Source organism: Archocentrus centrarchus, chromosome 7, assembly GCF_007364275.1.
Source record: "Archocentrus centrarchus isolate MPI-CPG fArcCen1 chromosome 7, fArcCen1, whole genome shotgun sequence".
Lineage (NCBI taxonomy): Eukaryota > Metazoa > Chordata > Actinopteri > Cichliformes > Cichlidae > Archocentrus > Archocentrus centrarchus.
This window is the reverse complement of record NC_044352.1, coordinates 18198332-18211366: the sequence shown is the minus strand read 5'-3', so window position 1 is coordinate 18211366 and position 13035 is coordinate 18198332. Positions and strand designations below refer to the sequence as shown.

The 13035-nt window shown below is 41.1% G+C and overlaps 2 protein-coding genes across 2 annotated transcripts; both read left to right on the top strand.

The window, feature by feature from the left end:
* Positions 1–433: 433 nt before the first annotated feature.
* arhgef3l (Rho guanine nucleotide exchange factor (GEF) 3, like) lies at positions 434–6041 on the top strand. The gene is made up of 13 exons (XM_030733250.1): positions 434–728; positions 1030–1078; positions 1188–1238; positions 1787–1843; positions 2009–2116; positions 2210–2368; positions 2709–2771; positions 2892–2988; positions 3413–3489; positions 3695–3952; positions 4679–4849; positions 5120–5312; positions 5534–6041. Exons 1-13 carry the CDS (start codon positions 691–693, stop codon positions 5779–5781), a joined length of 1569 nt encoding a protein of 522 aa, XP_030589110.1. The 5' UTR covers positions 434–690; the 3' UTR covers positions 5782–6041.
* Positions 6042–6166: 125 nt separating this feature from the next.
* usp21 (ubiquitin specific peptidase 21) lies at positions 6167–11879 on the top strand. Its single transcript, XM_030733260.1, has 12 exons — positions 6167–6338; positions 6753–7192; positions 7644–7700; positions 7808–7925; positions 8022–8136; positions 8436–8555; positions 9253–9317; positions 9410–9597; positions 10245–10323; positions 10423–10530; positions 11059–11173; positions 11270–11879. Exons 2-12 carry the CDS (start codon positions 7037–7039, stop codon positions 11361–11363), a joined length of 1215 nt encoding a protein of 404 aa, XP_030589120.1. The 5' UTR covers positions 6167–6338; positions 6753–7036; the 3' UTR covers positions 11364–11879.
* The last annotated feature ends 1156 nt before the right edge of the window (positions 11880–13035 follow it).

The following is a 13035-nucleotide window of genomic DNA, read 5'->3' as shown; positions in this document are numbered from 1 at the left end:
GGTTTGTTTCTTTATTCATTTTGCCCCCCGTGAAGGCTTGTCTACCTGACTGAATATGCCGCTTCTGGTTGAACTTTTGTATCATTCAAGAATTTTAAAGTATCACTGCTTCATGTTTTTCCAGTCTAACCTCCTTTGAGCTTATCAGAAGTTTCATTGTCAAACATATCCGGGAAATGCAGGCTGAATCAGCTAGTTATCAAGCTGTAAATATACTATTCATTTTTGGTCTTCTGTGGTAAAGTTAATCATCTGTCACAGCTTTTTAAATTTGTACATGTAGGCAATCAGGTTATTCAAAACTGCATAGAGATGTAGTTGTATGTTAAATCTCACTTCCTCTTGTGTAGTACCGATTAATTTGTAGTCAGGTACTTCAGTCTGTGAAGTACTGCCACTAGGGTTTGATGTCATATTTGATCGATAAGTTTCGTGTAAAGTCTTGAACGCTCCTCCCTGACAAGAGCGGATATATGAATGTGTGCAACTCTAAAGGATGTGGTCTGCTGTGAGATGAGGAAGAAAGTGAGGAGGAAGGAGTACACTGAACTCTCAACACGCTTCCTGCAAGCAGCTCGCTGTACAGGAGCGAAACGGATAAAAGTCTGGTGTGAATTTGGATTATTTCACCCTTTGTGATTCTGAGAATGTGTTGTGATTCAGTAAAGATGCGCTGAAGAGAAAGAAACAATGGAAGTGGAGGAGACTGGTGACAAAAGGACTTCCTGGTATGATACCTTTTGCATTTATGTTTCCAGCCTGGGGTGCTATGTTTTACAAGTTAGTGCTGTAGAATATGTGTAATAAAAGATAAATATGAACCTTAGTTTATGAAGTATAAAGGTTGTCAGCAGAATGACAAAACTCAATCATGTTGTTACTACTCAAAAATAAAAATTATCTTAATGTACTCAGCTATAGTGTGACACACAAGTCATTTGGGTGCATACTGCCTATTAAAGTATTTTCAAATACATCCACTGTATGAATATTTAATTTGCGCCTAGTAAGAGGTTTTGTTCTTTTCAGGTCTGCTGTGCCAGGAGAGGCAAACTCAGTCCTCTGTGATCATGCAGGGGTAAGCTGCCACATCTGTATTTCTTGCACCTTCTTTTTCCTGCTTAAAAACTAAAGTTAAAAATTAGTGTCCTAAAATTCAAAAGACGTTCACACACTTGTGTCTTTAGAAGAAGAGAAAACAAGACCCAGTCCCTGAACTTGTGAACAGAATCGTAGAGGTGAGTAATATGTTCGAGATGCACCAGTGTTTCTGCTTCATGTTCATTTCTCTGTAACTAACGGAAGTTAGTCAACCTTACCTTTGTGACCACAATGCTGAGCGCAGAACTGATGGGAGATGTGAACATTGTGTTTGACTGTGCAGCCACAGAATCTTTCACAAACCTACAAATCAAATTTGTGTCATCTTCTGAAATTCCAGCTCGTGTGGTTTTATTTTCACCTTTCAGTTGTTCCTTTTTTGCCGGCTATCCTGTCACATACATTACATCTCTTATGTGATGCTGGGAGGCATTTTACTGATGCTATTAAAGTGTTGCTTGCACTGAATATACAGCTGATGTGGTTAGTGTGGCAAAAAGCAGGCAGACATCTTGTAATTTTACTACAGAGGCACACTTTCAGCCTTCTTCCTCTTTGAAAGACACACAGGAAATGAGAGATCTGCACCATGCAGCATCTTGCCTCTCACCATCTTTGTCCTTTTTCCACTTTCCTGAACTCTCATGTATCTCAAGTTCATTTCTAACTTTGTAACATGTTTCAGGATGAAGAAGAAGAGGATGATGGTGAAATAATGTCTGACATTAATAAGGATTCGGAGGTGAGGTGTTCTTCTGTCGCAGATGTCAGATGTGTGTTCAGGTGTCTTAAAGGCTTCTACTGTACTGTTACATTTGAATGAATGATTGACCCAGATGAGCTTGTTGGAGCATTTTGTTATAGACCTTCAAAAAGTTAATTGTCAAGTTTAATTCATTTGCTTTAGGAGCCCAGTAACAAGAGGGTTAAACCCGTGGCAAAGTCCAATAGCCTAACAGGTGTCTTAACCCCTGTGAAGACCCCTGCTCTGAAGCGCATTGGGCAGTCTATTTCGGTAACAATGCACAAACACACCCACAATCCTGTTATACAAAGTGACCAGCGAATTACTTTTTGCACGCAATCAGCTGCTCCACTCTCTTCACAGCGGTCTATTAGTTTTCGCACAGATGCTCGACCTTTGCCCCCGGCCCCCCTGCGTTCCCGGACAAAGGCCTCCTCTTTTCCACGTCGCCGCAACAGCCAGTGTTGGAGTGACACCGTGGAAAGTCACGACCTCACAGCAAAGGAAATCAAACGGCAGGAGGTGTGATAGATAAAAATCTTGTTAAAATATTTATTTTATTTTATCAGAATATGTTACAGGGGGGTATGTGGGTCAAGCTGTGGTTGCAGTGGGGGCGGGGTGAATCGTACCTACTCTTCATTTCTGTAAAGCTGCTCTTCATGGGTGTTATGAAAGAGGATGTGAGCTGGCACTGAAGGCTCAACTTCCTTTATTGAACAATCAGCTGTGAGAGCTCGTGTTGTCTATTTAACCGACTTCTTATGCAACTCTTTGTGTGTGCGCAGTGTATGTGAGCCGTCTTTGTTGTCATGTTGGGGTTGATGTGTGCATTTGTTGACCATTTTAAAATCCTCGGCAGGTCATATATGAGCTGACCCAAGGAGAGAGGCAACTTATAGAGGACCTCAGTTTGGTCAAGAAGGTAGTTGCTCTACAAGTAGCTCAAAATATATTTAAAATACTCAAATATCTGCTCATTTGAATATTTTTGCATGTTTTTATATGCCTCGTTTTTTCTTTTGGGGTCTGTGTATGTTCTCAGGTGTACTATGAGCCCATGCTGAAGTTAGACATAATGACAGAGAGTGAACTTGGACAGATCTTTGGCACTCTGGACTCACTCATCCCCCTCCATCAAGGTAAATCATCTCTTCTCTTTGGAGCTTCTGCTGTTATCTCAATCTCTATTTATGCATCAAAACACCTCCTCATTTCCTGATGAAGTACAAGCAGTGAGTCTTGATAAAAGGTCATTTGTTGAAATTCAGTGGAATCATGTCACTGTTCAAGTCAATTCAGTTTAAAGTTGTTCAAAAACTCAAACCATTTATTAACTGTTAAAAGCTATATTTTGAATTAAAGGGTCTTTTTAATATTGTACACTGCCCAGCCCCCTCAAAAAAAGTTAATAAAAGGGAAGTTGGATTTATTTTTTTTTTTAATGTATTTTTATGCTGTCTGCACTTATTTTTGAGATGTAGTAATAGTGACATCTATTTTGGAGTATCCCATTTTGTTTTTGTTTGTTTGTTTTTATTTTATGTTTCTTTTAATTCATATCAGATCTGCTGACTCGTCTTGAGCGACTGAGAGGCTCAGAGAAAACAGTTGGAGAGGTGGGGCCAACTCTGTTGAACTGGGTGAGTATCTCGATAGAAACCGAGAACTGGGAGAGGACAAAAGAAAAGAAAAATTCACCTTCAGTTTCTCTCTGTAATTTCCCCATCTTAACCCCAAAACCGAGTTCTGTCTTTATGCATCTTTTACTTTTTTTTTCTTTTTTTTTTTCTGACTGCACATTTCTTATCTCGCTACTTTGTGCTCTTCCCATGTTTCTCTTTGCAGTTTCCTTGCCTGGAGGCCTATGTTACATACTGCTGCAACCAGGTGGGGGCCAAAGCCTTGCTGGACCAGAAGAAGCACGAGAAAAGAGTGGAGCACTTCCTGCGCCTCTGTCAGGAGTCTTCGTTCAGCAGGAAACTGGACCTGTGGAACTTCCTGGATCTCCCTCGAAGCCGTTTGGTCAAATACCCTCTGTTGTTGAAAGAGATACAGAAGTGCACTCCGCCTGATCACCCAGATGAGGACACGTTGCCTGATGCTGTGAGTTGGACTCCTACATTAATTTCCATCTGCTCAATGACACTGCTAGCCTGCGAGGGAATTCACACTTTACTCAGTGCCAAGTCTGCAGCAAATGCTAGCTGTAAAAATATTGATGTCCACATTGGCACATTATGAAGATGTGTGTAAGGTGCTGCTTATGATTGTGATGACCGTTTCTATTGTCACAGCTTTGCTAAGGATCCTTTTTTTCTCTTGCTAACAAGAAAAATATATTCTGCTAATATTTGTTTATTATAACACAACAATCCAAATTATTAAGGCTCCAGCATCCAGTTACAACATATACACCATCTTATATTTCTAATAATGCTGTCCGTCAGTCTGCAAGTATATTAATATAAATTTAGAGTGCCTTATGCAACAGTGTCTCCAAATAGTAGCAAAGCATAATTGTTTGATAAACACATTCACTAATTTGGCTAAAAATATGATTCAGCAGTTCAGCAGTTAGTTCTGCATTTAAGATACCCGCAGTCTCTTTAAAAACATCCTTTGATGGTGTTTGAAAGAGGATACTGTCTAACAACATCGCACTAAACCATTTAACCACTTGTTTAAATATGTCATAAATATGATTAGTCTTACTTGCATCCCATTTAGGCTCCAGCCCAGAATTTTAGGTCTACAACAGCTCAACAGGAAGAAGGGACTCTGTGTTGATGATTAAAATGACACATTAAAAGCATTCTATGTTGTGCTCAGTTGGAGTTGATCCAGAGCATCGTGGCAGAGGTGAACAAAAAGACAGGGGAAGCAGAGTGTCAGTTCTACAGGCGGGGTCTTTCCTACCTCGAAGAGAGCCAGCGGCTACCAGAGATCCAGCAGTCCCGCTTCCTCTATTGCCATGGAGAACTCAAGAACAACAAGGGCCAGGTAAAGCTCTGTTGTTGTGTTTATATCTTCTAATGTGTTGTTTATTGACCTTCCGATCACTCTTTTGTATTTCAAACAAAGAGGGTCAAGTTGTTCAAGATGGGGCGAATATGTTGGATGTGCAGTTTTCATTTGAGTGCTATACAGTTTGCCTCTCTGCCTTAAAAATGCACTTTGGGTCAACTGTTGGTGATTTTGATTGTAATGTACAAATTTATTTAGATCACTTTGCATTCATTCATGTGCGTGTGTCTCAATGTCCTCTGTCAGCGGCTGCATGTGTTCCTATTTGAGCTGGTGTTGGTGTTGAGTAGACCAGGAGAGGACAAGGACGGCGGTGAGGTGTTTCATGTGTACCGACAGCCTCTGCCCAATGCCTTGATAAATCTGGAGGAGATCCCCGACGGTGAGGCTGCTGGAGGGGGCACCTTCAGAGGAGCCTTCACAGGGGGAAATGATAAAGGTAACAAATACGCATGTCGCACTACAGTACTCTTAATTCATTAACGCATACATAACCTGCATACTTCATTTCTTGTTACTTTTTGTGATGCGTGGGACAAAATTTAGGCTGCAGCCAAGTTCATAGATTGATAGAAAGCCATCTCATGTACAAGCTGAAGTGAAACTTAATATATGCCTCCATTCACCTTCCTTCTCCCAACCTGTCTTTCCATCTTCTAGTGAAGAATTGTTTCCGTGTGAGCAGCAGAGGGCGCGCCAAAGCTCACTCTTACAGTCTGCAGGCCAATGACTCCTTCAGCAAGCAGCAGTGGATCACCTGTCTGCGCCAGGCGATTGTCCAGTCACGAGATAGGAATGCTCACACCAGCCAGTCGCCGCTCTCTACTCACCACGATCCCGCCCTGTATCACATAGCCGAGCTGAGCCTGAGCTCGGACACAGAAATGGCAGACCATACCTGTCGCTGACTGTCAGACTGAACAGCAGGTGGCCACTGGAGCCTCTACATATGTGTACATTATTGACATTTGAGAAAACAAAAGGGACTGTCTGTGAATGGTGAATGTGCTTAGAGAGAAGTTCCAGCAATTTTAATGGCTTTGTGCTTTTTTTTTTTTTTTTGGCTTCTTGTGATTGTGATGATGTGTGTACTGTACAAAGTGAGAATACTCCTGAATGTGAATTTACCACAGAAGAATGTTTTTGTTGTCGTATTTTAATAAACTGACAGTTAAAAGGTTGTCGAGGCACTCATGGGAACGTACACAAAGACAAGTCTAAGTATAGCCGACAAGATCTACAGAGAAAAGATTAGAGATGATTATCCTCCCTCCCTCTCTGTCTGTCTCCCTCCTCTCATTGACACCGGTGACAGGACAGAGGAGAGAGGTAGACTTTCAGTTCTAGCCAACAGGCACACGCTGAAACAGTAGACGTCCCCTTATGCATTTTTAACAGCTCAGCAGATGATGGGAACAGTTTGGTAGGGACAGTTTGTCCACAGATAGAGTGACCAAGTGATCAGGTGAGTCCAGATCGCTGTGTTTGTTTGTTAATCCTGCTACATTTGATAGACATTATTTGCAAAAGAAAAAAAGAGTTTACGAACTACATTCAGAAATTGTAATGTTTGCCACTGTTTAGATCTCAGGAGATATCATGTGTGTGAGACTGGCATGTGGTGTTTTATTGCTTAGGTAACGGATTCTCGTATGTTCAGGTAAGAGGTCCGGCTGAATCCACGGTCAGTTTGAGTGAGATCTCTAAAACTAATTTTTTAAGCTGACAGGTTCATGTTTGGATTCACTGACTTTCTGTGCTCTCTTGCGTGCCGTAGTTACGAGACAGTCGTACAGTGGATCAACTTAATCTATTTAAGGTAACGGATTTACTCTAAGAGATGGTCATTCAGAGTACTTGTTCTTTTTTTCCCCTTCAGCCGTGATTGTAATCTCCTGTCATTTTCCTGAAAAGGAAAAAGTCCTCCATCACACTTCATTCACCGAAAAAGTGGACTACATCTCTTGGTCAGTCAGCTTAGGCCTATGTATGACCACCACATCCTGCTCACCTTTGACCCTGCATGTCAAATAAATCAGGAAGAGCAACATATCCCATCTCAAGTGCAACCCATCTGGCTTGGATTTCTTTGAGAAGGCCATCTTTCTATCTCAGGACCCCTTTTGTTAGCTGCTTTAGACATTTTTTTACCAGTATAATAGGATGCCTGGAGCCAGTGGCGTCAATGGGGAGGGCTCTTGTGAAGCTCTGTGTCGAACCCTCGTGTCTCAGAACGGCCTCCAGAGAGAAACAACTGACATCTCCCAGTCTGTCCTCTACACGTCACTCATGGGCCTGCTTCTGGTCGCTGACAATGAGGTGCGGACAACACAAAACTGGATAAATCTTTAATTTATCCTGAAACTTTCAGGTTTTAAAAGCTCTCAATGTGGAATTTTATGGGAGAAACACATACAAAGAAAGGTGTTAAGGGAGAATACACATCAGCACACGTGTTTATACACCTGTCAGCACTCCTTGGCCTCTAATAGGATGAACTCTCGAGGCTGACCTCCTTTTAGTCTCTCTTGCTATGCTAATGAGATAAGAAAGCTAAATCTGTTCTGCCAAAGTTAAACACACACTAACATGGTGGGGTCAAGACAGACAGTCACATTTAGTACAGGCACAGCCAGAGGTCACATAGTAGGGGACACACAGCGTGTGTTTTGAAGCAAATTAGCAAAGCTATATATGATACTATATATATTTGCAGATCTAACAGATCTGTTTTCATCAGCTTCATTTTTTTGTTGTTGTTTAATTTCAGAAAGAGCAGCTCACCTTAGGAAGTGGAAGGGTTGGCCTTAGAAACATAGGAAACACTGTAAGTAAAGATGACAGATGAAGCTCTTGAAGGACCTCTAAAATTACTAGAACTTTTTTTTTTCATTAATATGCTCACTTTCCCCTTTATTTTGTTTTCGTGCTTAGTGTTTCCTAAATGCAGTTGTCCAGTGTTTGTCTCACACATGTGGCCTACGGGACTACTGCCTCCTCAAATCTTACAAGCCTGAGAAGTTCTCCAAAGAGGAAGCTAAGCTCATGGAAGGTGCATTTCCTCTCTTTTCTGTTCTCTCTTCACTGTGTTTCTCCTTCCATATTAAATTTTCACCTCTTCTCATTTCTGTTTGTCTTCCAATGCCAGCTTTCTCTAAGGTGCTGTCAGGCCTTTGGGATATAAATGATGAAGGCACAGTTGTAAATCCTAGACAGTTTTACAGTGTTTTCACAGAAGCGGTGCCTTACTTCAGCGGTTACAGGTGAGGATTTTGACTTTGTGTCTCAAGGTTAACAGCATCTTTCAGTAAAACATCTTTGCAGGCTGTATGACTTTTAATTTTTTTGCAAAGGAAAACACACTGAGTACTTTGTTGTGCTCCCAAACAATATACAAATGAAACAATGCTTCTGTGTCAGCGCAACTGCTTCACAGACAAGAGAGGGGCATTAAACTCGTTCAGTTAATTGTCTTGTTCCATTAGTACAGATTTTTTTTGGTACTTGTGAAGAACTAGCTGCTTGAAAGCGTGACAGAATTTTTTCTCTGTGTTGAACCCAGTCAACAGGACGCCCAGGAGTTCCTCAGGTTCCTACTGGACAAACTGCATACTGAAATAAATCGCAGACCATACATTAGAAGAACTGGGAAGGAGCCTGAACAAAAATTTGCTAGGTTTCGGTGTGTATATTTGTGTTTGGTTGTATGTTTCTTTGTTGTAACAATATTTCTTGGTAATAAATCTGATACCATTGAGCAGCAGCTTCTAATGCGAAATAGCTTATTCTGCTATTGACTCTTGTTTAGTGTCATTTATTGGATTGGAAGACTGAAGTCTGAAGACATACTGGCAATTTAACAATTTATTAATTTAACAAACAAGAGCCTCAGTAGCATGTGGAAGAACCATACACAGCCACAACAGCCTGGCACCTCCTCCTCATGCTGGTCACCAGCTTGGTCACACACTGCTGTGGGATGGCACCCTATTCTTTAACCTTCAGCAGTTGTCCCAAGTCATCTAACAGTCTCTAACAGATAAAACCCCGCTCTGTGGGGATGAGCATTGTCATCTTGGAGGATAGAGTTTGGTCCCAGGCTGTGGAGATATGGGATTGCTGCTGGTTGCAGGATCTCATCTCAATATCTCTGCATTGAGATTGCCTCCAAAGAGGAAGCTACAAATGTGGCACCGTTTAAGGGGAAATAAACAGGCTTTCCAACAGTATAAGATTTATTCCCAAGAAGCATTGTTACAACAAAGAAACAATGGACCAAACACAAGTTTCCTTACTTTTTGTGCTGAGTTTATATATCTTTAAAACATTAATCACCTTCATCTGAACACATTCTGATCTCTTTTATTGTCCTTCTTTAGAATTTCTGAGGAGGCAGCTGTCATGTGGAAGAAGCACTTGGAGAGAGATGACAGCATAATAGTTGGTGAGGAGATCATATCCTGTGATGCTGTTCATCCATTATTTTCATCTTCATTAAAGGTGACCACCGATAATTCCTGTCCTCTCTCTTTACAGACCTGTTCTCAGGCCAGCTGCGGAGCTCGCTGCATTGCTCAGTTTGCTCCCACTACTCCAACACGTTTGATGTGTTCTGCGATCTGTCGCTGCCTATCCCTAAGAGGAGCACTACAAGGGAGGTCACTCTGAGGGAGTGCCTAGACCTCTTCTCTCAGGAGGAGAAACTGGACAAGGAGAATTCACCAGTAAGTTAAAGCAATGAATTATCAAATGCCAGCATTTGTCTAGATCTAACAGTTTTCATCCAGCTATAACTATGATTCCAAATAAAAACCATAACATATAGATGTGTGCCATGGGAGAAGGAAGCCAAATTACTTACACAGTAAAGCTACTTCAAGCTGCAAATGGGGTTGCCACAGCAGGGAGCTCTGCGTGTTTGATTTGGCAGATGTTTTTTTTTATATATACTTCCTGATGCAACCCCAAAGGGATTTGTGTCTCCTCCTAGGATCAAAGCAGTAAGGTAAGGTAAATGGGTAAAACACTACACTATGGAGCGACTCCAAATGACTTATACAGTGATCTCAACAGTACAAAACATCTCAGTCAAATGCGATCATAAAATCTGGCACAGGAACCAGAAGCAGATAAAAGAAACAAATAACTTACATTTAATTTCATAAACAGCAGATGACTAGAATTCTTTCATTTCTTTCTGTCATATGAACCTCTAAATTAAGTGCATCTTATTTATTTGTGGCACCCCGAACAAAATTGTATTGATAAGCATGTGCTTATTTGAACTAGATACATACATCAGACCCTATATATGTGTGTAAAAGTTTTAAAAGTGCTGTGTGATATGTGTGTTTGTTTATACGTTTTTCAGATGTGCGAGAGGTGTAACAGGCGCACAGAGTGCACCAAGCGGCTGTCCATCCAGAGGTTTCCTCAGGTTATAGTGATCCGTATCCTTGGCAACATCTCTTCCTCTCATGATCCTTTGAGAATGTGATTTTTATCTGCAAAAATGTATAACGATAACGACACTTAACGGCCTCGATCAGATCTGAACCGCTTTACGATGTCGAGGTGGTCGATCAGTAAAAGCACGATATATGTGTCCTTCCCGCTCACCAGCCTTGACCTTGGACCGTACGGACCTGTCGACTGCGGTAAAAGAACTGATCCTTCTGACCTCCATCCATGCATTCACATGCGTGACTGAACAGTGTGTGTTGCTGTATGCTTTATTTCCAACAAAAGGAGTTCAGTGAAAGGTTGAAGCAATAAAATGTGAAAGAAAAATGGGCCTTTTTAACTTTTTACCATCAGTGGGCAGAGTACACCATAGAACCGTTTTAAAAATGTGTTTTACAAGATTTTATTTTGATAAATGGCTGGTGCGTGGTAGAAGAGATTTGGAGGCAAAGGCATAAATCAGCTGCAGAAAAACCTTTTAGCTGGATATGAACAGTGAATCTTACGCTTTATGCATAGAGAGGCTAACATAATTAAAATGCAGTGTAATGGAAAATAACAGAATATTGGATATAAGCAATCATATGATTTTAATTGCTTGCAACAGAAAGATTATTCCATATATTGAACATTTGGAAATCTGACACAATGCAGTTCTGAAGCCTGGATTAAGTAAGTCACTGTATTTATGTATAACTCTGGATCTATGTTTGTCCCCACAGGCTCAGTTCTGTATGATTTATATGCAATATGCAACCACGCTGGGACAGTGAATATGGGACATTACACAGCCTGCTGCTTAGATGAAAATGGCTGGTGCTTTTACAATGATTCCAGGTGAGACAACATTTATTTTTGAATGCAGTGTTCTAACAACTGTACATCAAAGGCAGTCTGAACCTGAAACTTTTCCCTCCATCCACCCATCTACAGTGTCACTCCACTCACAGAGAACCAGCTTCAGACCAATCAAGCCTATGTGCTATTCTACCAGCGCAGCAACAGCACCGCCACCGTCAGGAAATAGACCTGAGACTGGCTGAGCCATGCAGCCAATCAGAGCAACTTTGCCTCCAGTGTCCATAGAAACGAATAGAAGCAGCAGTATTGTGCTCTGACATCTGCAAACTTCTCAACATCGACGCGCTTACCCTCAAATGAACTGAGGGGGAGAGAGGCCACGCTCAGTCTAATGGGGCTTGAAGACATGAGTCTCCCCCTAAAAACTGTGGAGATGTTTTTCAAGTGTCTCAGCAAGATAGCTCAGACAGAGCGTAGCCTTAAGAGTCTCTGTGCCCTAGTTCTCAGGCATGAGAGAGTGATGTACTTGAGAATGATGCAGAGCTCTTAATGTAATTCAATCACGACTCATGCTTGTTACATTAGGCAACATTTTTTTGATTTGGGCATGCAAATGTATGCAAATAACTGGTGTCCTTGGTTCAAATTACAGTTTGTTGATTTTTTTAAGGGAAAAGAAAAGAAGTAAATACAAGTCCTGACAGAAAACTCTTAATAAAATTAACCTTTTTTCAAATGTTAATCTACTGTTACTTTTTATTCAATTTAAAAAGTTACACAGAGATCATGAAAATGTTCAGAAAGATATACAATGAATAATAATAATACATTTTATTTCAGGCACTTTCAAAATACTCAGTCAGCTTACACAGAAGAGTTAAAAACAATAAGAATAAACCAAAAAATTCCTATCAAGACAATAAAATAAGTTTACAGCGTGTAAAATAATTAAGAACAAAGGACTCATGTGACAGGTTGAGGACAGAGTGAGTATGCCAGTTCAAAGAAGAGTGTTTTGAAATGGGATTTGAAAATGAAGAGAGAGTCAGTGTTGTGGATGTCTGGTGGGAGGGAATTCCAGCGTCGAAGAGCAGAGGAACTGAAGGCTCTAGACCCCATGGTAGTCAAAGGCGAGGAATGGACAGTGCAAATGGATGTGTTGATGTCCAGAGGTTCAGGGAGGTACAGTGGAGCAAGGTTGTTGCCTTAAAGGTGAGGAGGAGAATCCTGAAATCAATATGATTTCTAACTGGAAGCCAATGTTGCTGCTGAAGGACAGGTGTGATGTGACAAATGGAAGAAGTTCTGGTGATGCTGTGAGCAACAGAGTTCTGGACCAGTTGGAGTTTATGTATGGACTTGAGAGGAAGACTGAAAATAAGAGAGTTACAGTAATCAGTGTGGGATGTAACCAAGGTGTGAACAAGGATGGCAGTACTATTAGATGTGAGAGCTGGACGGCTGTTTACAAAGATGGAAGTATGAGGACCTAGTAACGTTTTTCATGTGCACTTGAAAAGAAAGTGTGCTGTCAGAGATGACAACCAGACTCTTGACCTGAGGGCAGGGTGAAACTGAGGAGTTGTCAATAGAGAGAGAAAAACTGTTAGGTTTAAACAAACTGAAACTGATGCCAAGGAGTGGAGCCTGGGTGGCAGGCTTGGTAGACAGGTAGAGCTGGGTGTCATCAGCATAACAATGGAAACTGATATTAAATTTATGAAAGATATGACCAAGAGGAAGTAGATAGATGACAAATAGAAGAGGCCCCAGGACAGATCCCTGGGGGACACCAGAGGTAATTGGAAATGGATTGGGATTTAAAATTTTTCAGTTGAATGAACTGATCGTGTCCGGAGAGATAGGATTTAAACGTTGAAAGGTGTGTCAGCGATTCC

Excerpts from the sequence above, each read along its gene's own strand:
- usp21 (XM_030733260.1), top strand. The coding sequence starts at position 7,037 with ATGCCTGGAGCCAGTGGCGTCAATGGGGAGGGCTCTTGTGAAGCTCTG. Across the intron at positions 8,556-9,252 it reads CAAAAATTTGCTAGGTTTCG|AATTTCTGAGGAGGCAGCTG; the intron begins GTGTGTATATTT and ends GTCCTTCTTTAG. Across the intron at positions 10,324-10,422 it reads TCCTCAGGTTATAGTGATCC|ATCTGAACCGCTTTACGATG; the intron begins GTATCCTTGGCA and ends GGCCTCGATCAG.
- arhgef3l (XM_030733250.1), top strand. The coding sequence starts at position 691 with ATGGAAGTGGAGGAGACTGGTGACAAAAGGACTTCCTG. Across the intron at positions 3,953-4,678 it reads AGGACACGTTGCCTGATGCT|TTGGAGTTGATCCAGAGCAT; the intron begins GTGAGTTGGACT and ends TGTTGTGCTCAG. Across the intron at positions 5,313-5,533 it reads CACAGGGGGAAATGATAAAG|TGAAGAATTGTTTCCGTGTG; the intron begins GTAACAAATACG and ends TCCATCTTCTAG.